This window comes from Ctenopharyngodon idella, chromosome 17, assembly GCF_019924925.1.
Source record: "Ctenopharyngodon idella isolate HZGC_01 chromosome 17, HZGC01, whole genome shotgun sequence".
Taxonomy (NCBI): domain Eukaryota; kingdom Metazoa; phylum Chordata; class Actinopteri; order Cypriniformes; family Xenocyprididae; genus Ctenopharyngodon; species Ctenopharyngodon idella.
In genome coordinates, this window is record NC_067236.1 from 16942576 (window position 1) to 16970029 (window position 27454).

The window sequence follows — 27454 nt, forward strand, 5'->3', positions numbered from 1 at the left end:
TTGACTTTAGTGATGTCCGCGAATCGACATTCTCCATGACATCACTGCGTGGCATTTTCCACGTATTCTCTGTAAAACATTTCAAGCTGTTTGTAGCCACATTACGTTTGTGTTGTTAATACGTCTGTTTACACTTAAATCAGTTTAAACTAAACTTTTAATAAAACAAAAATAAAAATAACTTGTTTCAAATGCATGTTGATCAATCTACCATACGATCAAGTCATAAGAGTACAATAGAGTACCTCAGGGATGACGTGCTTTTGTAGGCCAACCTGGAAGTTAGCAGCGCACGGGTTCCCTTGATCGAAAGCATATGCATTTTTCCCATAGACTTTTGGAAAATTGCAAAAAATAAGCTCTGTGTTTAACAAAGGGTTAAGACACTTACACATTTTGTCTATCAAGATAATCTTTACAAGTTAACACAACATTTATACATTTTGAAGCCTAAATAAAGTCGTCAGATATAAAAAGCTAACAGTAGGCTATAAACGGACTACAGCACACCATGGTCGCGGATCAACGTCACCACCACCAAGCTTCCTCAAACTTTATTTAGAAAACAACTTTATTTAAAAACATGCTCGCTGATTATGATCTGCGCTGTGTATGAATACTTATCCACTTTTTCATAAGGAATGCTGTCCAAATGTCCTGTTTGTCAGGATGACGTCTAAAGTCCCCGCCAAAGGAAGTAGTCCCTTTTAGCAATTTGTTAGCAACTGCCGTTTTTAAGACACAATAAAGGTTTAAAAAATCACAAGCGGGTTATAACTGGTGTGTTTTATGTCATAGATCAAAACGTGAAAATATTTAGAGGCTTTGTTAACCACAGACCTTATTTCAGGCGATTTAGCAAAAACCCATTCAAAAAACCCATAGACTTTAGGGCGATGGAACCGGAAGTCCTAAAATGCTAACTCGCTTCCAGGTTTTGCCTACAAAAACACGTCATCCCTGAGGTACATTTGTGCTATTCCTTATTTCGCCCCATCTGTTAAATAATTGTTTTGATTCACTGAAAATGCTCAGCTTCGTGCAGGACTATAAAAACCTTGTCATTAATAAACTATACGTCGTAAGTATGTGTGCATTCTTTCCATTTACATATTTTGGTTAAATATGCCACTCTCTTGCGCTAGTGTTCAAAAAACCTAGCAAATCGCGGCGAGTAGTCGAAAACCACTCGGACCGATTCACTCCTATTCATGAACGACTGGTTCTGTCCGCTTTTTTGAGCTGGTTCAATTTATTCATTGGGAAGATCCGGTTCAAAGTAACGATTCGTTCACGATTGGGTCCCCTTTGACGAATCTGTGTTATAGGTTTGCTGTCGCCATAGAAACCGTTCATCTGTTTGCTATAATTTGCCCTTATGTTTTCATTGTACATATTATGCTTACCTATCATAATGTCCAATAACCTCTTTATGAAATATATCATTTAAAAGGCTGTTTTAAAACTATATATTTAGATCTTTATATTTATAGCACAAGGCTCTGTTGAATCTGTTGTTTTCAATCGTTTGACCAAATAGACGTTGCTAGGGCATCTAGCCCGTTAGCATGTCGAGTTTTAAATAATTCTAACGTTACCTGCAAAAATATTTGCGGTTTTTGTCGGCGGCAAATCATGTGTGAAATGTATTTACGATTTATGGACAAATGTTATCCATAATATTTCGTGACACACTGGCTCACTGTTAGCCATATAGCAGGCTGCTCACTGTGTTGACGGACCGACTCAAACAATCATACGCGAATTCTTGGGATATTTCATCTCCTACTTTGGAAGTGGTTTGGGAATAAGTGCAATATGGACACAAATGTTCAGAAGAGGCGAGAAAACAAGAAGTCGTTACGGGTTAAGGTTATTAGTCTGGGAAATGCAGAGGTGGGGAAGGTAAGAATAGACTGTTATTATGAACCATACAGACATCAAACTTAATTTTCTTTTTAGGAAGTAAACTCATTTCCCCTTATATATGTATTGTAGTGTTTTTGAAATACATTACTGTTTTGCTTCAAATGTAGGCGCTATTCATTCAGTATGATTTTTGTTTTGTTTTGTTAGGTTATCCTGCATATTAGTAGGTAGCGTACTTGGTTACCTAAAACATAATATTTAATAATATTTCTGTTTATTTGTTCCAGAGCTGCATTATTAAACGATACTGCGAGAAGCGGTTTGTGCCCAAGTATCTAGCCACTATTGGGATAGATTATGGTGTAACCAAGTAAGTGATGTGGGTTTGACAAATAATCTCTCTGTCATGAAAACAAGAATTTAATCTAACATTCATTCCAACATTGATCATATTTATGGCACACAAACACCTATTCGTATCCTGCTGGCTCAAAATATTATCACTTATAATTGTATTATTATATATTTATTAATTAATTACCTTTTCTGCAGTAATGTTAAATATTCAAACACATTAAAACAAAATTTTCAAACATATTATTGAAGTGGTTGTTACTGGTGCACTGGCGCATACTTATTGCACTTTTTGATTTAAAAAAATAAGGTAAGTTTCTTCCATTAATAAAGCACAATTACTGCAATTCATTGATGAAATGTAACTGAAATTGTTTTTTTCTTCACCTCAAGGGTTCAGGTTCGAGACAGGGAGATAAAAGTAAACATTTTTGATATGGCTGGACATCCTTTCTTTTATGAGGTATTGCTTGCTTTATTTTATATTTGTATGTGTAAGCATATTATAGAGTAATATTAAAAATCATGTTGAAACAAATGTTTCTTTTTATTATAGAATGTAATTCTAAGAAGAATTGTTTTTTGTTACTGCTCTATGGATACATCTGACTGACCACAGTGTGGTAGTATAGAGCTGCTGTAAATGTTTAACATGTATTTGTTAAACCTAAAGTCGGTATGAAACAGAAGTTGTGATAGACCTTTCTTCCTACTGTGACATATATCCAAGTGAAACGGCTTCTCCTACAAGAAAAAAATTGTAGGGCTGGACTTGATATTTGATCCCAGGTTAATATAGTTTATGCTGTGTATTTTACAGGTTCGCAATGAGTTTTATAAGGACTCTCAGGGGGTGATTCTGGTCTATGATGTTGGTCTGAGGGAGAGTTTCGATGCTCTGGACAGCTGGCTCACAGAGATGAAGCAGGAGATGGGCTCACAGGCCAACATGGAGAACATCATCTTCGTTGTGTGTGCCAACAAGGTGCCTCAAGTGTTTAAGTATCTGTGTGTATGATCCGTGATTCATTAGAGATTGACTGTTATAAAGTGCTGTTGCTCACTCTAAAAGGTTGACCTGACGAAGAGGCGAGTGGTGGATGAGAGTGAGGGGAGACTCTGGGCCGAGAGCAGAGGATTTCATTACTTTGAAACTTCTGCCCAGAGCGGTGAAGGCATCAATGAAATGTTTCAGGTGTGCATCTCATACAACTCTTTTCAGTTTACAAACCTGCTGTTCTTTTTTTAAAGAATGACTGTTGTTTACCTACTGTGTGTCCACCTCCAAAGGCCTTTTTCTCCTCTATAACTGACATGTGTGAAAATGGAGGGAAAAGACCTACTCCTGAGGTCAACGTAGGTTTTACCAAAGAGCAGGCCGACACCATCCGACGCATTCGCAACAGCAAAGACAGCTGGGATATGCTGGGGGTTAAACCTGGGGCCACAAGGTAAATCTTAAGCTACATGTCGCTACTAGTGCTGCTGACTTTTTGTACTTTCTACTCTGGATGAATGCATATTTTAGATATTGAACATTTAAACATTTTGAATAAAATCCAATATACAATATACACTACTGTTCAAAAGTATGGGGTTGATTTTTGTTTTGTTTTTGGGGCTGTCAAATGATTAATCGCATCCAAAATAAAAGTTTATCTTTACATAATATACGTGTGTGTACTATGTATTTCTATTACTATGTCTCAAACAAGTGTCTCACAGCAGCCACCGAGCGAACCCACAAAGTAACGTTATAACATCATTTTCAACACACTCAAATGTATCTAATATGATAAACAGCTGTTTTACCTCATACTCATGACCGGAAAAGCGGGAGCGGCGCCGGCGACTGTGGCATAATAAAAGTTCCGCTGCTCGTGAGGCGTGTGTTGCGCAATCGCTCCAGCGGCCTCGTTCAGCTCCCACAACATTCGGTCCTGCTCTGCTTCATACTACAATAATGTTAATAATCGCATCCATGAACATGATTTCTTCCCGAGTCCATCCCTATTCTTTTGCACCGTCTGTTGAAGTGAAGACCACATGTCCCAAGATTATGCGCTCAAACTTGGCGTCATCAAGCTATGCCTTTGTTTTGAATAGGCCTCTAGCGACCTCTAGCGGACAGAAATCCTACATACTGCACCTTTAAATGTTATGCTTTAAATGAAATTTTAAAAATTAAATCAAAATTAAATGTTAGATTACTATATTTATATAGGCCACTGGGTTTTGAAAGGTGGGGATTTGAAATTGTTCTCTAAAGTTGTTTAACCAGCCCTAAACAGCTGTGTTGATTGTAATAAACTATGTAATCCAGAGTTTATACATTCAAAAATTTGGCTTGCGGCACTAATCAGACAAATGTGGAAAAGTTTTTGAGCAGTCCTTAAAAATAGTAGATATTACTAGTGCAAGTCCTATTGGTGTTGCATTTGGATTAAAAGGTTGATTTGGCTTTATTTTCTTAAACCTCACTTAACCTCTCCAAAGTTATAAGAGCCATTTGATGTTAATAGGTTAGTTAGCTTTTCTGAAAATGCTCCCATCTTTATGTTGCTTTAATAACCATTAAAGGCACACTATGTGATTTTTGGCCCTCTGGCAGTTAAAAAAACAAAACTGCATGCATTTTGCGGAAGAGCATTGTTTTTGTTGCGCTTCACCTAACTGTGCGGATGAATATGATTATCCTTCTGCTCAAAAAACATTCACTACTAGGCTTAAACAACAAAACCGCATTTTGGAAGAAGGATCTGATGATGTATTGACTCGTAAATACAATTTTGTTAATTTTAAACAAAAAAGTTTTAGTGTACCTTTACACTAAAAAGAAAACCAAAGTTAGTTCTAATCTTACTTACTAATCTGTTTTCTGGAATGTTTAGTAGAATGTCAGAACAAATGGTTGATATAGTTTGATACAGTTATGTTAATTATAGCGTTTAAGTATGATTGATGCAACACTCACACTGCTGGTTGTGTTCGCTTGGCTGGTTTAATCATGTGGGTCAGATCATTAGAGAATGCCTGCAATCCAATTACCATTCCTAAATTCTCTCCAGGCAGCCTAATCAGCCTCTTTGAGATTTCCCCAACACCCTGAGAAGCCAATCATGAGCTTGTGTCATTCCTCATGCCCGACCAATCACGGTCCTTGTACTGGGACAAGCCTATCTTCATTAGCTGATTCTTCACTGTGATCCCTCTTTAGTGGGACCATAATGTTTTGCCATATCAGCATCAGCATTTTAAAGGCCTGCTTGATTTGTGGAAACTGAGACTAATAGGTTTTTCTTATTTCGTGCTCATAGGGAGGAAGTCAACAAGGCATACAGGAAGTTGGCTGTACTGTTGCACCCGGACAAGTGTGTGGCCCCAGGAAGTGAGGATGCCTTTAAAGCAGTGGTTAACGCTCGCACGTCCCTGCTCAAGAATATCAAGTAGGAGCGTGTGCCCACACATAAGTGCATCTCACATGGTTTCCATTACATACATACTCCTCATTGTCATTTTTTTTTTTTATCTTCACTGTGCCATCGAAATATTATTTATTCTAAATGAACATTTTTGTTTGTTTGTTTGTTTAGATTGCTTGCTGTGGTGTTTTGTTTGTTGAATTTGTATTAAATATATATTTATTTATTTATAATTTTGATTATTTAATGTGCATTAAAATCCTTACATGAGCCAGGGCAGTTTAAATATGCTATCAGAATATTTGAAGTACAAATAACATCACAAAAGTGTTTTTTGTTTTTGTCTCAAGATTTCATCAAAAAATCAACAAATGACCACTTAGACTCTATCAAAACTTAACCATGTTCCCTTGTTTTAAGTTGATCAGCTTCACATTGCCATTAGTTGGAGTTGGAGAGTTACCTCGCATTTGCAGAGTTCCCTTCTCAGTGAAGATTACGCTTAAGACACATGGAGAAGCCTCTGGACTCCAACAAAGACTTAGTTACAGCTGAGTTTGATGTATAGCTATGACACGGTCACCACAGTCGTCCTGTTTATAATGTAATATACTGTACATGTACATGTGAAAAGTTGTAATAGGGAAACAACATTAATGCTCTAAGGAGCATATCTGACATTTCCCAGTCTGTCCTGTGACATCTGACTTTTGTGCTGATTTGCTCCCATAGACATACAGGTGAAAGACCTTTTATCTACAGATTTGCGAGTCAGACTTAGCATTCTAACGCTCTTGTTTAATCCCGATGCACTTTGCAAGGATACCATGACCTACATCGGTGATTCCCAGTTTTTCCTCTGCTTCACCTTAGCTCACTCCAAAAAGGAGGAATAGCACGAAACATGTACTGTAATTTGAACAATACCTTTGCTTCAGTGAAATTTAACAGTAGATCTGGGTTTAAAAAATCTTACTACTAGATTCAATTTAGTAGATTGTCACAAGTCTTTTGAGGAGAATCAAATTTACAAACATCAGTTCATTTAAATCAACTTGTTCAAGAAACATGGTATGTCATGCAAATGCAATTTGTTCATTTGACTTAAATTATGTACTTATGGATACTACATGTAGGCTATAGTCTTTTTTAACAATGGTTTTACCAAACATACACTACTGTTCAAAAGTTTGGAGTCAGTAATTTTTTTAAATTGTTTTAAAGGGTTAGTTCACCCAGAAATAAAAACTCTGTCATTAATTACTCACCCTCATGCCGTTCCACACCTGTAAGACCTTCGTTCATCTTCTGAACACAAATTAAGATATTTTTGATAAAATCCAATGGGTCAGTGAGGCCTGCATTGAAAGCAAGTTAATTTACACTTTCAAACGCCCAGAAAGGTACTAAAAACATATTTAAAACAGGTCATGTGACTACAGTGGTTCAACCTTAATGTTATGAAGCGACGAGAATACTTTTTGTGTGCCAAAAAAAAAAAAAAAAAAGACTTTATTCAACAATATCTAGTGATGGGCGATTTCAAAACACTGCTTCAAGAAGTTTTATGAATCTTTTGTTTTGACTACCACTGTAGTCACATGAACTGTTTTAAAAATATTTTTAGTACCTTTCTGGGCGTTTGAAAGTGTAAATTAACTTGCTGTCAATGCAGGCCTCACTGAGCCATCGGATTTTATCAAAAATATCTTAAATTGTGTTCCGAAGATGAATGAAGGTCTTATGGGTGTGGAACGACATGAGGGTAAGTAATTAATGACAGAAAGGCTTGGGAAAGGTCCCGAGCTGGGACTCAAATTCGGGTCTCTCACAGCATAACGGCGCTATATGTTGGCGCGCTGCCCACGAGGCTATCGGCGCCGACATTAGAATGATTTTTGAAGGATCATGTGACACTGAATATCCAGCTTTTTTCATCACAGGAATAAATTACATTTTAAAATATATTAAAATAGAAAACATTTATTTTAAAGTGTAATAGTATTTCACAATTTACTGTTTTACTGTATATTTGATCAAATAAATGCAGCTGTAGTAAGCATAAGAGACTTCTTTAAAAAAAAAAAAAAAAAAAAGTTAAATAATCTTACTGATCCAAGACTTTTGAACGGTAGTCTAGTACATGTTGTGGTCACTAGTGCCAAGAATATATTTAAGTGTATAAGAGTACCGTTTACCAATCTTCACAAAATGTTTGGTGGTTTTGCAAAGCTAAAAAAAGAATTGTTGATGTTGACACCATATCTAATGTATATATATGATTGATTTCTCTATACTCTGAAGTGTATTAGGCATTAAAGGAACTCTCTGTGAATCTGTCACAGTGATGGTATCTGGTCCCAGGATAACACAAGAAGAAAGGGGCTTTGTTTACACCAAAATTGGAATAAATAGAGTTAATAGAGATAAAACTGTTACATTAGCAGAGCTGTGTAGATGTGCCAACATGCATTAGTTCAACAATGTTTTGTTTGGCCCTTGTATATTAATAATAATCACTGTATTGCAAGTATATCAAATATTGTATTTTTTTATGGAACCGTGGCGTTTACAACATGATGTAGGTGTACATGTAACCATTATTTATATTTTTAAATATTTATCTAAAAGTTAACGTTTTGTGATCTGTTTCATCTGTTTATTTTGAATGGCATTTGATAATGTGCTGCCTTATTCGCTATGTTGGACTATGTAACGTATCCGAACAATGTTTGACTGTGGCATCATCTGTAATGTGAAAAGATGAGTTGTATTCCTAAATGTTTCATTAGCTACCCTCACTACACAATATTGAATCTTTTAACTGGAGTCACTTTTGTTTCTGCCTTTCGTTTAATTGTGTGACATTGACTTGTCTGAGTATACAATGTGTTAAGGCATGAATAAGAAGCATGTTTGTGATTATGCAGAATAGAAAGATGAGGCCTGTTTAAATGAATGCCAAGGCCACTGCTCAATGGGAAAAGTGGCTCTGTTTTATGCACAGAAGCATTTACTTTCTCCATTCGGCTTATATAGCATAATAAAGGAATAATTTTAAATCATTTTTTGCCTTTTGATTTTGAAAATTGCATTATTAAATCACAACATTACAAACTACACCACTTTCACAAAAGCTACAGAATTATGGCTTATCACAGAACGCATTTTGCATGTAAAAATCAAGTATTCGTAATTTGTGCTCTGCATTTCACCCATCCAAGTACACACACACACTCTGAACACACACCCGGAGCAGTGGGCAGCCATTTTTTTTTCTTTTTCTGCAGCACCTGGGGAGTGATTGGGGGTTTGGAGCCTTGCTCGAGGGCTCCTCAGTTGTGGATAATTAGAGTGGAAGACAGCGCTGTTCTTTCAGTCCCCCCACCTACATTTCCTGCCGGTACTGAGACTCGAACCCACAACCTTCAAGTTACATTTCCGACTCTCTAACCATTAGGCCACAACTGCCCCCATGCACCACATTTTTAGAATTTAGAACACTTCAAAAGACATGAGTGCAACGGTCAAATATGTCCGTCTAAACACGTTTGCATAGGAAAACAATAGATAAGCAGTACAGTTGAATGCAAAAACGCATTCTATCTGAATGGCCCCTTAGACTGTTGTACTATATAATACTACGAAAACTAAGCCAGCGTGTAAATGCAACTCAGCCTTGTTTAGCCCAAGTCATCCACTAAAGTGAGAAGCATGATTGTTTGTGTTGACGGAAACAGATGGTTCAGTCACTTTCTGACCTGGCACATATTGTTGGTAACCAGATCAGTGAGAAGCACTTTATCCAGCTTACTTCCCACATTCCCTGAATCAGTGGCCTAGCCTGCTAACTAAAATCCTGCACTGTGTCTGCTCAAAAGCAGATATCAACCAATCACAAATGATCACCTTTCTCCTCAATATCTAGTCTTATTTATTTAAGTCTAATAATGCATCTGGGCAAGATGGCCTGTGGATATAGTGGGAAAAAAAAAAAAAAAAAAACTATTCGAAACATGGAATAAACAAAACAGGGCTTTCCAAAAATAAATTTCCAGAGCAATTAGACTTCAACCTAGCAATTACCTCCACACATAAACTCACCTGCCGTGGACATTATCCTGTTAGCTGTGACCATGAGGCCTTAATGGATCACGTGCGCTATTGCTGAGTAGATAATCCCTTATATTTCAACCTATTACTACCTCTGTGTGTCTGTGTGCATGTGCATTAGATCCCAAACTCCTCTCTCACTGACTGTGCTGAGTTCAAGTCCACTTATTTTTGCCTCTAAACATATCCATCAAGAGTCGAGATTCTTCCATTGGATAAGCTCCAGCAGATTGTGCCCTGCTACCTCTGGGAAGGGTCAGGACAGCTTTTCAGACCATCTGGCAGAGCAATTACTTCATTACCTGAAGACAGCACTACTCAACACTCAAGACCGAGTCAATCATCCATAGACAGAACGTCTTTTTATACTGGAGTGGGCTTGACTTCATCCAATGCCGAGGAGTGTTTTGAGGCGAGGTGATGGATAATATGGTTGGATGGTAACATAAGAGGACAAGTCATTTACATCGCTATGCTTTGCATAATTATGGTGCATGGCATGGCAGAAGGGAAAACTGTAAAAGAAGATTCATTCTACACTCAGTTGCTGAGTATTACACCACTGAGGGACAAGAATGTACCATATTAGATATTTGCTTGTGTCCGGATCAGTGTACCTGGGCTACTGTTCATGGAGGAGCAGATGCATGCATTGTTACAAGATTTATCAAGCTTGCAGCACCACATCAATGGCAAGTATCCATCAATTTACATTTATTGCATTTATATACACAGTTTTAATCGATTTTGCTCTCTGCTATTAATTTTGGACAATATTCCTTATTGTAATATGCAGTTTAGTGCATGCTTTGTGTACAGTCAAATACATTTTGGGGGAATATTTGTGAGAGTGAACTTGTTTAGGTGGAATTTTGTGGGTATTGAACTTGTTTTGGGGGTCTTTGAAGGGTACTGATCTTGTTCTAGGGGTGGGGGGGTATTGAACCTGTTTTGAAGGTATTTTGGGGGTACTGATTTTGGGAGTCTGAGGGGTATTAAACGTTTTAGTGGTATTTTGGTGGGGTGTCGAGCATGTTTCAGGAGTGTTTTCAGTGGTATTGTACTTGTTTTGGGGATATTGAACTTGTTTTGGGAGTCTTTGAATGGTACTGAACTTGTTCTAGGGGTATTTTGGGGGTACTGAACTTGTTTTGGGAGTCTTTGAAGGGTACTGAACTTGTTCTAGGGGTGGGGGGTTATTGAACCTGTTTTGAAGGTATTTTGGGGGGTACTGATTTTGGGAGTCTTTGAGGGGTATTAAACGGTTTATTGGTATTTTGGTGGGGTGTCGAGCATGTTTCAGGAGTGTTTTCAGTGGTATTGTACTTGTTTTGGGGATATTGAACTTGTTTTGGGAGTCTTTGAATGGTACTGAACTTGTTCTAGGGGTATTTTGGGGGTACTGAACTTGTTTTGGGAGTCTTTGAAGGGTACTGAACTTGTTCTAGGGGTGGGGGGTTATTGAACCTGTTTTGAAGGTATTTTGGGGGTACTGATTTTGGGAGTCTTTGAGGGGTATTAAACGGTTTATTGGTATTTTGGTGGGGTGTCGAGCATGTTTCAGGAGTGTTTTCAGTGGTATTGTACTTGTTTTGGGGATATTGAACTTGTTTTGGGAGACTTTGAATGGTACTGAACTTGTTCTAGGGGTATTTTGGGGGTAGTGAACTTGTTTTGGGGGTATAGAACTCCTTTTGGGAGTCTTTGGGGTATTAAACTTGTTTTGGATGTATTCTGGGTGTATTTTAGGGGTACTATGCTTGTTTTGATGTGTATTGTCATTTTACATGCGGTGTTAAATCATTTTAAAGTTTGTTTTCGAGTTTCATTCTGATACAACTTCAATGTTCCATCCATACTATTAAATCTTTTTGTTTTCTCTATTGTTTTAGGTTTGTGCAGTTGATAAAGGTCTTGATCTGAGTTTTGGGATCTAAAGCCTGTTCAAATCAGGTTCAGATCATGGCTTTGAGTTCTACAGAAGTCACTGTTTCGCCTAAGGTATGCACAGCTGCACCTCCCACCCCCAACCTCAAACGCAAGCAACTAATGTGGCAGAATGCAGTACGTCACATTATCGACCAACGAGGAATGCACCACGAGGGACGAGCAGCCAGTTCTCACAAAATAACTGTTACTGATGCCTACATCGATGACATCAACAGGCAGATTCGTAACAAAGCTACACGGGGCAATGCTGGCACGCACAAGCGGCGCTCCTCTGCGGCCCGCATCCATCCATTACGAGAGCGCAGCTCCAACTCCACGCGGAAGTCCACCGACTCGCTCAGTGATGTAGACTTCTTTGTAAGCTGGGGCTCCACGGTGCGTGGAGTCTTCCTTCCTGCTCTCCACCACAAGTTCAAATCTCATGATCTCGAGCGTCTGTACCAGCAGCATTCATCTGGTCAGCGCCGAACTTCCCTTGTAGTCACTAATGTCATCGATATCCTTACCAAACTCCATATTCTCTTTATATACCTGGCAGTTGCCCCTGAGATGGTGGACTCTCAACAAGGATGGTTGGCTGGGCTCTTCATGGTACTTGGAGCAGTCATATGCATCTTAGTTCTGAGCTGTAAAGGACTGATGTCTCCAGATAACCTGCGCTATGCTGGGCTGGTGAGCTGGCTGTCTCAGACTGTTCAGGTACTGGGTGGTTTGGTATATGGATTGGAGAAGGAACAGACCTGGTATGTGCTCTTCACTCTGTTCACCACCTACACGCTATTGCCCCTACCTCTTCTGTGGTCCATCTGCACAGGGTTCCTCACCGCTTCCTTGCACCTTTTGGTGGATGCCCTTAGGAACTACGATGACACAGCCATTGTAAGAAAGGTAAAGAAGACTCCATGCTCAAGACATCAATGTCTAATCAAAATTGAAGGTGATCACAAGAACTATCCTTGAGATTTTGAGTCAATCCATGGGAGTTTCTGTCTTTCTTATGTTTCTATTGAGTTGTGCTTGGTCTTCCTTTTGATAAATGCTCCATTATTATGGCACAAGAGTATCAGAATCTCAAGACAATCTTCAACCGCTTGTCAACTTCAGAGATCAACTAATGAACTTTATCTCTTCTACTTTTCTCTTCTACTCTTGGTTTCCTTTCAGTTACTAGCGAAAGGTCTGTTGTACATGGGTATGAATACTGCAGGGCTGTTCATCCACTACTTATCGGATCGTGCACAAAGGCAGGCCTTCCTTGAGACGCGACGTTGCATTGAAGGACGAGTCAAGATGGAGCAAGAAAACAAGAGACAGGTTTGAAATTCTTAATAATATGATATTCATAGATCATAAATATGAAACCTCTGTGGAAATGAGAAATCATTTTGTGTTAGGAACGCTTGGTGATGTCCATTCTTCCTCGATTTATTGCTATGGAGATGATTAGTGATTTGACTGCTATGGATGATGAATTGCTTCCTCAACAGTTCCATAAGACCTACATTCATCAATACAAAGATGTCAGGTACAGTACACAATGCTTCCTGTGCAGTACTATCTTCCAGCACATTTAGATTGGGAGGATGGTTCATGAAATGAACATATATGTGCTCTTGTCTCAGTATCCTCTTTGCTGATATAAAAGGCTTCACCTCTCTCTCCATGACCATGTCGGCTCAGGAATTGGTGCGCACGCTCAATGAGCTATTTGGTCGCTTTGATCGCCTTGCTGAGGTGAGAAAGACTAACCTAAGACAGTTAGAGAAAAGAGTTCTGGTCAATGCATACGTCCAGCTGTAGTGTACTATATGAGATTAGGAATCATTTTGTTGTAGCTATTGTACAGTCGCAATTAGTTTTAATCTCAAATGTGTTACTTTATGCCAAAGTGTAGAAGTATGCAATGGTAGAAGATTATTGAAAGATGTCTTTTGATATTTTAGGAGAATCACTGCATGAGGATAAAGATTCTTGGCGATTGTTACTACTGTGTGTCTGGGGTCCCAGAGCCCCAAACTGCACACGCTCGCTGCTGTGTGGAGATGGGTCTGGCCATGATCAACACTATACGGTGTGTATTTTATGTGTTAGTACAACCACTTAAAGGGGTTGTGTGTAATTCCAAATGTTTTTCCTATTCCAGAGATTGTAAGCAAGCCATTCATACACTATATTGCCAAAAGTATTGGGACACCCCTCCAAATCATTGAATTCAGGTGTTCCAATCACTTCCATGGCCACAGGTGTATAAAATCAAGCACCTGGGCATGCAGACTGCTTCTACAAACATTTGTGAAAGAATGGGTCGCTTTCAGGAGCTCAGCGAATTCAAGCGTGGTACCGTGATGGGTTGCCACCTGTGCAATAAGTCCATTTGTGAAATTTCCTCACTACTAAATATTCCATGGTCAACTGTTAGTGGTATCATAACAAAGTGGAATCAATTGGGAACAACAGCAACTCAGCCATGAAGTGGTAGGTCACGTAAAATCACAGAGCGGGGTCAGCGCATGCTGAGGCGTACAGTGCGCAGAAGTCTCCAACTTTCTGCAGAGTCAGTAGCTACAGACCACCAAACTTCGTGTGGCCTTCAGATTAGGGGGGATTATGGTGTGGGGTTGTTTTTCAGGGGTTGGGCTTGGCCCCTTAGTTCCAGTGAAAGGAACTCTTAATGCTTCAGCATACCAAGACATTTTGGACAATTTCATGCTCCCAACTTTGTGGGAACAGTTTAGGGATGGCCCCTTCCTGTTCCAACATGACTGCGCACCAGTGCACAAAGCAAGGTCCATAAAGACTTGGATGAGCGAGTTTGGTGTGGAGGAACTTGATGGGCCTGCACAGAGTCCTGACCTCAACCCGAAAGAACACCTTTGGGATGAATTAGAGCGGAGACTGCAAGCCAGGCCTTCTCGTCTAACATCAGTGCCTGACCTCACAAATGTACTTCTAGAAGAATGGTCAAAAATTCCCATAAACACACTCCTAAACCTTGTGGAAAGCCTTCCCAGAAGAGTCGAGGCTGTTATAGCTGCAAAAGGTGGGCCAACTCCATATTAAACCCTACGGATTAAGAATGGGATGTCATTAAAGTTCATGTGCACGTAAAGGCAGGCGTCCCAAAACATTTGGCAATATAGTGTATGTTGATTTCCCCCAAAGACTTGCTCTGTGGTGCCACTAAAAATTGCACATCTTTTGCAAGGGTTTTAATTCTACTCCCAAAGGTCCACTGTCCTGCAAAGTTCTGCTCCAACCCTAATAAAGCACACCTGAACCAGCTTGTCACGGTCTTCAGGATTACTGAAAACCTAATGCTGCATCCCAATTTACATACTATCCATCCTAAATAGTATTCGAAATTAGAATTAGTGCATCCCAAATTGTAGTATGTTGAAATGAGTATTCGAAAGATCCCGGATGGTCTACTTTTCCTGGTTAGAATCCAAAGTGGAGATTCATGCACACTCTAACAGCTAATATTGCCCACAACCCATTGCATGTTGGACGAGGATTCAATTAGAACTACAAACATGAATAAAAAGTGTTAAACTACAAACATGATGGATGTTCGAGATCAACGGTTAAGCAGAGCGGTTTAGATAAAGGGGTTTGAGTGATTAATAATCAGTATCTAACCTGATGAAAAGACATTTATTCAATCTTATCCACATTATATTTCATCCGCAACAGCATTGTGAACTTTTATAAAGATGCGATTACTCATTAATTTTTAAATGCATCATTATGCAGACATGAGTTCTCCGCATGAAAGACCCATGACTGGCAGATCAATGTGCGACTACATTTCTCTCCGAATTGGTAGGAAATTAAACTAAATTGAATGTGGAGGATTTTAACTGTGACAAGATAATTGACAGGGCAGTTTAAATGATGACCGGTTGCACACAACTAAGTGACAGAGCTTGACGAAGTAATATGTCCCTAATCTTGCCTACTCTTCTGCTACACACTCAAAAGCATGTAGTTTTCTTCACAAAAACAGTACATACTTTTAGGGCATAGTATAAGTAGGAGAACTGGGATGCAGCATTCATGTTGGGGCGGGTTGGAGCTCTGTTGGAACTCTGCAGGATGTTGACTCTCCAGGAGAGGGATTGATTTTTTGGAACATTCTTTTTCTATGCAAGTCTATTTTTGATGATGAAAACGAAAGAGATGATCATAACTCAGAAAAATGTTATACTTCCCTCTCACTTTGTTAGTTATGTACGCAAGGAGTTACAGAGAGATGTAGACATGCGTATCGGGATCCACTCTGGCTCGGTTCTGTGTGGGGTTTTGGGTCTTCAGAAATGGCAGTTTGATGTGTGGTCTTGGGACGTAGATGTTGCCAACATGCTAGAGGCTGGAGGAATCCCAGGGTAAGTACACCAGATCATTAGCATGGTCATATGTTTAACTAAATGCAATTGATATTAGAGTAATAAAACAAATTGTATAATATTAGGAGGATTCATATATCACGAGCAACCTTGGACTGTCTAGAGGGTGTATATGAGACAGAAGAAGGTCGAGGCCATGAGCGGAATGAGTTTTTATGCAAACACAAGATCGACACCTTTCTGATCTGCCATACACCTCAGGAAGACAAGGAGCCCCCTAAAGTCCGGAGAACAAGCAAAGATGAGACTTCATGGAGTGCTGAGCTTCCTTTTGATAACATCATTGGAATGAACTGCGTGAGTCTGTGCTGGCCTCATAAACCTCACTTAGATCTGAATGCTCTCTCTAGTTAGTGATTGAAAGTTATCAAACCTGTTAAATAGTGCCATACTAGTGTTATTCAGTGAATTCTTTAGTAAACTAAAGTGTTCCACGATGTATACAAGTTAAACTTTATCACCAGCATCAGTGGCATGGCAGATTACATTAGAAAATAATTTATAAGAGACTAGACTTGTAAAACCAAACAAAAACCATGTGTACAGTAAGCATTTAATATGGAAGTCTATGCCCAAGGCAAAAATGCGTTATTTCTGTTGTAAAGTTAGCTAAATCATCCTGTTAGCATTGGGACTAATCAACCAATATGATAAATTGAAGAAAAAAAAATCTCTAATTTTGGCCAAAAACCAAAATGGTACAGGTCATCCTTCTCTATTAGGGCCCGAGCACTGAAGGTGTGAGGACCCTATTGTAATTGCTCGGCCAATTCTTCTTCTTCTCCAAAATAAATCGCATTTTTTGAGGGCCTAAACATGCTTGAAGACTCATGAAACTTTGCACACGTGTCAGAAGTGGTGAAAATTTTCGTCTGATATGGGTTTCAGAATTAGGTGTGGCAAAATGGCTCAATAGCGCCACCTACAAAATTTTAATTAAGTGCCCTTTGCGCTACGTTTCACATACAAGTATGAAATCCAGTAGACACATGTAACAGCCCAATACCTACAAAAAAGTCCCTGGATGCAAATTCTGAAAACCCAACAGGAAGTGAGATATTTTGAATTTTCTCTGCAAAATTTTTGCAGTTTTTACCATTTCCAGACGTTGTACTTTAATGAACTCCTCCTAGACATTTTATCAGATAAACATCATATTTAGTCAGTCTAATCTAAAGGCCTTTGAGACTTTAAATTGCGAAGATTTAGAGTTTTCACTAAAGGGCGTGTCCCTGGCGGCCTGACAAAATTCGATGTTTGCCATGAAACAGGAAGTTGTTGTAACTTGGGCATACAATGTCCGATTTGTCCCAAACTTCATGTCTTATTAATGTCCTGACCTGAAGACATCTACATGCCAATATTCAGTTACAGTCATAGCGCCACCTGCTGGCAACAGGAAATGGCATGCTTTGCACTGTAAATATGCCACGAAGTACTAAACATGTTAGAAACGCGTTAAATCATGCAATACTTGGCTGATGTATGCGATTTACGCCATGAAACAGGATGTTGTTGTAACTCAGGCATACAATGTCCAATCTGCCCCAAACTTCACATTTGATAATAGTCCTGGCCTGAAGACATCTACATGGCAATATTCAGTCATAGTCAAAGCGCCACCTGTTGGCAGCAGGAACTGTGGTGCATCAAAATGACTGCCATATTTCTCCTCTATTTATCTACTTAAATGACTATCGCCCACTGTTCACAGTTTTCCTAAAGCCACCGGGTGGCGGTGATCCCGGGTGCGAGGGCCCTGTCATCACTGCTTGCAGCTTTAATAGAATTTATTTTTTACACTTGAAACACTGGCAATGCTTTTTGTTTGGTCATTTTTTAGATCTTAGCCACTTTCACCAATGGCTCCCTGGTGCAGTTGCCCAATCAGCTTATTCCCCATTGTGCCGGGTCTCGAGAAATCAACAAGAGAATCAAGCAGGCCATCGAGGTGCGCAGTAGTGAGCGAATGCGCAAGGAACACATCACACCCTTCACGTTGGTCTTCAAAGACACACACATTGAGGGAAAGGTATGGACTGCAGAAGAACAGGTTTTATACTTTGTTTAGCATTTTTGCTTATAAGTAGGCCTACACAAAATTTGCACTTTCAGTTTTCTCAGATGAGAGACGAGATGTTCAAGTCCAACTTAGCCTGCTCTTTCCTCGTGCTTCTCTTCATCATGGCTGTTCAGGCCCTCATCCCCTCACCACAGTGAGCTATTATTATTGTTGTTTCAAAAGCCTAATGATATATATGTATATATATATATATATATGTAATACATTTTAAAATTCAATGAAAGTGTATCATTGAATTTTAAAATGTATTACATATATTGCTCTGTCTGCATGTGTCCCCCACAGAATCTGTCCTATGGTAATCCAGTTTTTAGTATTCCTGTTTGTCTACATGCTACTGCTTCTGGTCACACTGGCTGAGGAATTTAAGCGCTCCCCACCATACTTACAGCATCTGTGCTGCTGGATCCATGAGACCAAGAGCATCCGTAACCTGCTCACCCTCACTGCTATTGCTATTAACTTCGGTGTGGCCTCCTGTGATATTGTGAGTGCCAGAATTTATAGTTTCTTGGGCCAAATTAAAATGCTTTTCTTTTAAGGGTTAATTCACCCAAAAGTGAAAATTCTGTCATTAATTACTCACCCTCATGTCGTTCCACACCCGTAAGACCTTCGTTCATCTTCGGAACACAAATTAAGATATTTTTGATGAAATCCGAGAGCTTTCTGACCCCCCCATAGACTGCAACATTATTACCACTTTCAAGGAACAGAAAGGTAGTAAAGACATCGTTAAAATAGTCCATGTGACTGCAGTGGTTCAACCTTAATGTTATGAAGTGACGAGAATACTTTTGTGTGCAAAAACAAAACAAAAACAATGACTTTATTTAACAATTTCTTCTCTTCCCTGTCAGTCTCCTACACTGTACACGTTGTAAACACAGTGCAGCGCTTCCAGGTTCTACGTCAGAACGCCAGCTCATTATTGGCCGGCTCCTGTATCATCATCACACACATGCGTCGTGGTGCTCACATGAACAGCGTCGGCCAATACTGAGTCGGCGTTCTGACGTAGAACGCAGAAGCGCTGCACTGTGTTTACAATGCGTACAGCGTAGGAGACTGACAGGGACAATTTTTGGTTTTGCGCACAAAGTATTCTCGTTGCTTCATAACATTAAGGTTGAACATGGACTCTTTTAACGATGTCTTTACTACCTTTCTGGGCCTTAAAGTTGGTTATGATGTTGCTGTATATAGAGAGGTCAGAAAGCTCTCGGATTTCATCAAAAATATCTTAATTTGTGTTCTGAAGATGAACGAAGGTACTACTGGTTTCGAACAACATGAGGGTGAGTAATTAATGACAGAAATTTCATTTTTGGGTAAACTAACCCTTTAACTCATCTATGATTTTTTTTTTTTGTTGTACAGTTGTGGTGTAACACAGTTGGAGAGGCTGAGGAAAGTAACAAGATCTCCAAACAAGACTCACAGTGGACTGTGAACATCTGCAACCATCCTGAGGTACAGTAGATACTTATTAAATACAAATGTGTCACAAGTGTGACAACTTCCAGTAATGCTTATTCTAGTACCATTTCCTGAACGCCATGCCTGTGACTGAGTAAACTATAAGGCATACAATAAATGTCTGTCTCTCTGCAGTTCTTTGTTTTGAGTGGTGTGTTGGCCATGGTGACGTGTGCTGTGTTCCTCAGACTCAGCTGTCTGTTGAAGTTGGCAGTACTGATGTTAGTCATTGCAGTTTACACATACCTCATTGAGGTAGCCTTCCATGTGCTCTTTATCCGCCAACACCAAAACGGCCAAATTCAGAGGTACATTATTTTGTTTTATCAAAGAGGTCATACCAAGTTTCTAAATGTTGTAATGTGTTGGATTTTAAGACATTGGCACTTCAGGGTCAACGACATAATGTGCATATTTTTGTGTCCAAGTGCATTATTTCCTTTTAAAATAATTTGATAAATTCAGGATCACTTTATTCTATAAAACCTATTTAGTATGAATTCATTTTTAGTACATTTAAATAATACATATTATTTTATGGTTTGTTATCTTAAACCCCCAAAATGTCAGGTGGTGCAACTGTCCGAACAAATGAACGGACTAAGAAAACTATTTAAAATGGTGTCTTAATAATAAAAAATTAAAAACTATGAAAATACTATGGCATCACTTTAAGGTTTGAAACCTTTCATATAAACAAATTTTATAAATATCAGTAGTTTTAAAGCTGTTGAGATCATTGAAAAACTTTTGTCCAGCAATTTGTATATTCTCAAATGTCAGGGTGGCACAACTGCAAACATTGCTGTTTTTATATGAACTGATAAGGTAATAACAGTAAACATGATAATGCATCATTTAGAGGACCCCAAATGATTCTTCTGGCAGAGTGAAAAAGTTTGTAGATCTCTCTCAAATACTGGTAAAAACAGCTAATTACAAGTACAGGTAGGTTGGTACACTTTCCATGTCAGGTGGTACAACTACAGTATATATACATACAACTATTGGTTGTACCGCCTGACATAAAAACAGTCAAAATATTAATTTAAACACTTTTAAATGTTATTTAACAACTAAAAAATTGTTTAGACAGTGTTCAGTGTTCAAAATATGCATTACATCAGTTTTTAAAAGATTTTAAAAGAAGCTTTATTTGTCAATATAAATACCTTTCAATTCTGTGAAAAAGCAATATTAGTCGAGGTCAAATAATACAAAGAAAACTCGGTGAATTTCATAATTTGGTCATATTTATAAATTTAAAAGTAAATAAAGAATTTTTTTTTTTTAAATAATGATTAATGTGCACACAAGTGCATTTAAAGTGTAAGGATTTTTTTTCTTGATGGTTATGCCACTTGACATTTTAAGAGCTGTTGAATTTGAATAACATTTGAAATTGTATAAACATTTTTTTTATTTTTTTATTTTTATGTAACATTGCATATTTCTCCTTTTCATATAGTATAGTATATAGTACCTCAAACTTTTTTAGAAAGTCTTTTTCATGATATGACCCCAACAAATTACTTCCTGGATTGTTGAATTTTTATGGCCCCTCTGATGTGTATATGTGTGTTTTTGCCCAGATCTCAGTACCTCAGACGCAAAGGCATTTCTGTGTTGCTAATGGCCATGTTTGTTGTGGTCGTCCTATACAACAGTAGACAGGTAGTATATTAACATCTTATTAAAATGTTTAATTACAGGAATGCATAATTCTTTGCTAGTACTAGTAATTTTAGTAATAATAATATAGAATTATTACATATTTATAATTATAATATATTTATTTTTAATTATATAATTATTATTTTTTTAATGATATAAATAAATAATAATCAAATCACCGCTTAGCTATAATTATCATCCCATTGTGAAATAACTGAAACACTCAAACCTGACATGCAATTTATATTTTGTGTTTCAAGTTATTTCGGTATGATTGTTTGAACCTACAGTTAGAAACTACAGCCAGGCTTGACTTCCTGTGGCGTCTGCAGGCCAGGCAGGAAGTGGAGGACATGAAGGAACTGAGGGAGCATAACGAGTGTCTGCTGTACAACATTCTTCCTGCCCATGTAGCTCGCCACTTTCTAGAGAGAGACAGGAACAATGAGGTAGTTGAGTGGATTATTGATGACAGACACTAATAGTTTAATCTTTGGTCAGAAAATAACAAATAATAATATATATAGTACAACTGTCAAGCTGTTTTCAAACTGAGGGCTAATTTAAAGCATTTAAATTGTTCCAGCAGTCATGCACCTTCATTATCCCAGGAGTATAAATAAATTAACAGTGTATTTTCTCTGTATTAACTCTTTGGCTTCAAGGACCTGTTCTCTGAATCATTCGAGCGAGTTGGGGTGATGTTTGCTTCCATTCCAGACTTTACAGATTATTACGAGAAGAAAGAGTTGATTCATCAAGATGTGGAGTGTCTGCGGCTTCTTAATGAGATCATCGCTGACTTTGATGAGGTACGTGGATTTGTGCAGCATCCTCTTAGTACCAAATGTCGTCAGAGCCCAAGCCTGGACATGCTCAGTGCTTTAACGGCTAATAGCAGCTCAGATGTTACAAATAATGGAATGTACGTATTGCACATGTGCAAACACTCACTTTTTTTATCATAAGACATGGAAATAGTAAAATATTTCAGAGACAGGCTTACTTAATCTTTTTCCCTGTTGTTCCTTTAGCTACTGGAAGAGCCTTACTTCGAGGACATAGAGAAAATCAAAACCATTGGCAGCTGCTACATGGCTGCTTCTGGCCTGTCTCCTGAAAAACAGGTGAGTGGCACCTTGACATGTGATTTCAAAATGTATTCCTGACAATATAAGCCGATGCATGATATAAGTGCTACTGGTGTCCATATCAGTTTCAGCCAATGTTGCGGTTAATATTATCCGCACCGGTTTGATTAGGTCAATATTGGAATCAGGTAATAAAAATAGTATTAGTATAAAAGTAGTATAAAATATCAATACAGATTTGCTCATAATTTTACATAGGGGGGAGTGGGGTAAGATGAGCCAGTGGGGTAAGATGATGTATGTTGGCAACCGTACACATTTATTGTCATGTGACCATATATTTTGGAACCACCCATCATTTCTGCCTGACTGTGAAAAGGAGGAGAAGTGGAAACACCTATTTGCTTTAACAAACTGTTTTTGGCATGTCAAACTAAAATTTTAGCAGATATTAATCCCTCTTATTTATAATCCTTCTTTATTTTGTAAAAAAAATTATTACCATTTTGCATATTCTGCAAGGGTATGTAAATTTATAAGCAGAACTGTAAATAATAAAAAAATAATAATTTTAATTCTGGCCACTATGTCGATCAGGAACTATATAACTTAAAAAAAACATAAATAATCATAAATATTAAAAATATTAGTAATTAAATAGTTAAGTAGTAATTGAAAAGTTGCATTTTTGTAAATTAAGGCTCAATGGTATTCATGTATATTTTATAGGAATGTGAAGATGAGTGGGCTCACCTCAGTACGCTGGTTCTGTTTGCTTTGGCCATGCAAGAAACTTTGAAAGAAATAAACAAACGTACCTCAAACAACTTCCAGTTGCGTGTCGGTAAGAATGTGCTATTCTTGTATAACTTCTCTACTAGTAATACACAAAAATAAACTGCTAATATAAGTTTATATGGGATTATTTGCTTTATTTGATTCTGTCACATGTTAATGTTTAATGACTACTTGCTATGAAGGGAAGTAGCACTTAAAGGGTTAGTTCACCCAAAAATGAAAATTCTGTAATTTATTACTCACGCTCATGCCATTCCAGACCCGTAAGACCTTTGTTAATCTTCGGAACGCAAATTGAGATATTTTTGTTGAAATCCGATGGCTCCGTGAGGCCTACATAGGGAGCAATGACATTTCCTCTCTCAAGATTTATAAAGGTACTAAAAACATATTTAAATCAGTTCATGTGAGTACAGTGGTTCAATATTAATATTATAAAGCGACGAGAATATTTTTGGTGCGCCAAAAAAAACAAAATAACAAATTATTTAGTGATGGCCGATTTCAAAACACTGCTTCATGAAGCTTCGGAGCATAATGAATCAGCGTGTCGAATCCGCGGTTCGGAGCGCCAAAGTCATGTGATTTCAGCAGTTTGACACGCGATCCGAATCATGATTCGACACGCTGATTCATTATGCTCCGAAGCTTCCTGAAGCAGTGTTTTGAAATCGCCATCACTAAATAAGTCGTTATTTTGGTTTTTTTTGGCGCACCAAAAATATTCTCGTCGCTTTATAATATTAATATTGAACCACTGTACTCACATGAACTGATTTAAATATGTTTTTAGTACCTTTATGGATCTTGAGAGAGGAAATGTCATTGCTCCCTATGTAGGCCTCACGGAGCCATCGGATTTCAACAAAAAATATCTTATTTTGCGTTCTGAAGATCAACGAAGGTCTTACGGGTGTAAAACGGCACGAGGGTGAGTAATTATTGACAGAATTTTCATTTTTGGGTGAACTAACCCTTTAAAAGAGACCATCTATATGATTTAAAGGGTTAGTTCACCCAAAAATGAAAATTCTGTCATTAATTACTCACCCTCATGTCATCCAAAACCCGTAAGACCTTCGTTCATCTTCGGAACACAAATTAAGATATTTTTGATAAAATCAGATGGCTCAGTGAGGCCTGCATTGAAAGCAAGTAAGCTACAAAAGACATATTTAAAACAGTTCATGTGACTACAGTGGTTCAACTTTAATGTTATGAAGTGACGAGAATACTTTTTGTGAACCAAAAAACAAAATAACGACTTTATTCAACAATATCTAGTTATTGGCGATTTCAAAACAATGCTTCATGAAGCTTTATGAATCTTTTGTTTCGAAACAGTGGTTCGGAGTGTGTATCAAACTGCCAAAGTCACGTGATTTCAGTAAACGCAGCTTCGTTACGTCAAAAGTGTTTCGAAATTTAAATGGTTCACCACTGGGGGGCGTGACTTTGGCAGTTTGATACATGCTCTGAACCACTGATTCGAAACAAAAGATTCGTAAAGCTTCTAAGCTTCATGAAGCAGTGTTTTGAAATCGCCCATCACTAGATATTGTTGAATAAAGTCATTATTTAGTTTTTTTGGCGCACAAAAAGTATTCTCGTCACTTCATAACATTAAGGTTGAACCACTGCATATGGTTTTAAATATGTCTTTAGTAGCTTTCTGGGCATTGAAAATATTAATTATCTTGCTGTCAATAGAGGCCTCACTGAGCCATCGGATTTCATCAAAAATATCTTAATTTGTGTTCAGAAGATGAACGAAGGTCTTACGGGTGTGGAACGACATGAGGGTGAGTAATAAATGACAGAATTTTCATTTTTGGGTGAACTAACCCTTTAATGTAATGAAGCGACAAGAATAATTTTGTGCACAAAAACAAAACAAAAATAACGACTTTATTTAACAATTTGAACTGTTGTCATACGCAGTTGATGTAATGAACCAGTAGCCAGAACACTGACTAAGACTAAGAAATGTAGGCCTATGTGCGTAAATGTGTGTGCATATCTTCAACTTCCGGTTGTGTGCGAGAGTATCAATATACTTCTTGTTTTGTCTAGATGTGTCCATGATGTGCACATAACATAACAGAAAAAGATTGCCTAAGACAATATTGCACAAAAAAAGTTAAAAAGTGAAGCCCAAGAAATACGAAAATATTAACACACACATTTACTATTTCTATATTGCACATAGTGCACTATATAGGGCACATGGAACGACCCAGACAGCATAAATATGCTTTTCATTGGTGCAAATGACGTCTGGTTGGCTATTTTGATATGTCTCACCCTGTCTACCTGTTTCTGTGGAAATTACGTCAGCACATTGAATAAAGCTGCATGCTTTTAAGGCACTTTAAGAAGATTTTTTGAATCTGGCCACTGGTCTTTTTGTGAACAAGAAAAAAAATGTTTTTGCCATGTGATCTTTAAGCAAAATGTTATAAATTACTCTTCTTCTGAAAGAAATTTAATGTGCATAAAACTGCATTTCTATCCCACAGGTATTTCTCATGGGCCTGTAGTCGCCGGGGTGATTGGCGCCACTAAGCCCCAGTATGATATTTGGGGCATGACTGTGAATCTTGCTAGTCGAATGGACAGCACAGGGCTCAGTGGGCGTATTCAGGTCCCAGAGGCCACGAGCCGTATCCTAGCTGACCACGGCTTTGTGCTACAGCTTAGAGGAGATATCTACGTCAAAGGGGTTAGCGAGCGACGGGGAGGGGTCCGCACCTACTTTGTTAGCAGCAGGGAACAGAGCTCAAGCTACGGCGAGAGAAGCACCAGCAGAGGGATCTCTCTCGGGAGGAACACCCTCGCTGCTGTGGTCTTTTCCCTGGTGCAGGCCCGCAAGAAAGAGGAGTTACGAGAGGCCAATGGAGGCTTTCATCTCATGGAGATAACATGAGTTCTGATTGAAAACTGGACAGGAACCATATTCAATACCTCTTTTAGAGACTCTTATGTCTCTTTCATGAGTCATTGCCTTTAAGTGATTTTCCATGTTCTCTTCCTGAATAGTAATAACTTTATTTCTCTTGTATGACCAGAATTCTACTAAGCCATATACTAATTTTTAAACGATAATTGGATTAAATACAACTGGCCAGCCATTGGGCAATCATTTAAGCCAACCGCTGGGTTAAAACAACACAGTCGCTGGTTTTGTCCATTTTCAACCCAACTTGGGTTGTTTTTAACCCAGAATTTTTGTGTGATTATAACCGTTCATTTAATTGGAGATCATATTCATATGTACTATGATGCTCAACTATCACTGATAACATAAATGTGCAAATGGAGAATGAAGGGTGCGAGGACACCCTCGCTAAACTAATTAGCTGATTGCCTGATACAGTTGTATTGCTCATTAACACTCTGGAAAAGCTATAAATCCCAGGATTATTGTTCCAACATATCTGATTTTCTATGAAAAGCATGTAACAGAATATTTAGATTCATAGCTTTTACAATTTTTAGATAATCAACCGTTTAAAAACTCCCCTTATATTATGTTTACATGGTAGTGGGACAGGAAAAAGTTTTAAAGCTTCTGTCTCTATCTCTTCTTTTGTTTTAAGGGGTCATACTTTGATTTTATAGTGGATAATAATATACCTAAGAATGTAAATCGACTTATTATTGACTTTGGATGAAAATGAAAATGTAAAAGAAACACTACTAGAGCAGGAAGGACAATGCCAAAAATCTTTTTGTACACTTAGATATTTCTGGGACACACTACCACATGTAAGCCAACAAATGATGTTGCCGTGTAGGAGCCATGTAATATGAATGTCATGTGACCAAGGGTAGAAGGGGAGTGTTATTTATTAGGTGGGGTTAAAACACCTGTGTGTGTGTGTGTTTGCATGGAAGAATGGGGGTGAGTGCGGGAGCACATATTTTGGTTGACTGTACAAAGCTTTACAAATAAAACAAGGTGCAAGTATAAAGGACTGGAGTGTCACAGAAGTTATTTTATTGTGCCGCTACACTAAGTATGCAACAGCGTGTACAATTTTTGAAAAATATAAATAGGGATACTTAATATATTGGTGAGGGGTACATAATATCTTCCAAAATCATCATTTTTATTTTCAATATTTGTCTAATTAGGCCATTATTAGAAACAGGCAAACAATGGAAAAATTATAAAGTTATAATATATTAGTTTTTGGCTAACATGAATTATTT

At 38.1% G+C, this 27454-nt stretch overlaps 2 protein-coding genes across 2 annotated transcripts; both read left to right on the forward strand.

Moving 5' to 3' along the window:
• Positions 1-1498: 1498 nt before the first annotated feature.
• Positions 1499-8710, forward strand: dnajc27 (DnaJ (Hsp40) homolog, subfamily C, member 27). The gene is made up of 8 exons (XM_051868869.1): positions 1499-1905; positions 2157-2239; positions 2617-2686; positions 3044-3208; positions 3296-3418; positions 3514-3674; positions 5541-5669; positions 6066-8710. Exons 1-8 carry the CDS (start codon positions 1819-1821, stop codon positions 6067-6069), a joined length of 822 nt encoding a protein of 273 aa, XP_051724829.1. The 5' UTR covers positions 1499-1818; the 3' UTR covers positions 6070-8710.
• Positions 8711-11402: 2692 nt separating this feature from the next.
• On the forward strand, positions 11403-27402 carry si:ch211-132f19.7 (adenylate cyclase type 8). Its single transcript, XM_051869186.1, has 18 exons — positions 11403-12596; positions 12873-13022; positions 13103-13233; positions 13331-13442; positions 13652-13779; positions 15935-16093; positions 16180-16411; positions 17958-18146; positions 18230-18330; positions 18483-18684; positions 19578-19670; positions 19812-19984; positions 21269-21350; positions 21641-21799; positions 22016-22162; positions 22385-22477; positions 23171-23285; positions 25759-27402. Exons 1-18 carry the CDS (start codon positions 11721-11723, stop codon positions 26163-26165), a joined length of 3549 nt encoding a protein of 1182 aa, XP_051725146.1. The 5' UTR covers positions 11403-11720; the 3' UTR covers positions 26166-27402.
• Positions 27403-27454: the final 52 nt, after the last annotated feature.

What these genes read in the sequence shown, in the direction of transcription:
- si:ch211-132f19.7 (XM_051869186.1), top strand. Translation starts at nt 11,721, where the DNA reads ATGGCTTTGAGTTCTACAGAAGTCACTGTTTCGCCTAAGGTATGCACA. An exon ending in GCCCTCATCCCCTCACCACA is followed by an intron (nt 18,331 to 18,482) that starts GTGAGCTATTAT and finishes TGTCCCCCACAG; the next exon opens with AATCTGTCCTATGGTAATCC. An exon ending in CAAAACGGCCAAATTCAGAG is followed by an intron (nt 19,985 to 21,268) that starts GTACATTATTTT and finishes GTTTTTGCCCAG; the next exon opens with ATCTCAGTACCTCAGACGCA.
- dnajc27 (XM_051868869.1), top strand. Translation starts at nt 1,819, where the DNA reads ATGGACACAAATGTTCAGAAGAGGCGAGAAAACAAGAAGTCGTTACGG. An exon ending in GACATCCTTTCTTTTATGAG is followed by an intron (nt 2,687 to 3,043) that starts GTATTGCTTGCT and finishes TGTATTTTACAG; the next exon opens with GTTCGCAATGAGTTTTATAA. An exon ending in GCATCAATGAAATGTTTCAG is followed by an intron (nt 3,419 to 3,513) that starts GTGTGCATCTCA and finishes CCACCTCCAAAG; the next exon opens with GCCTTTTTCTCCTCTATAAC.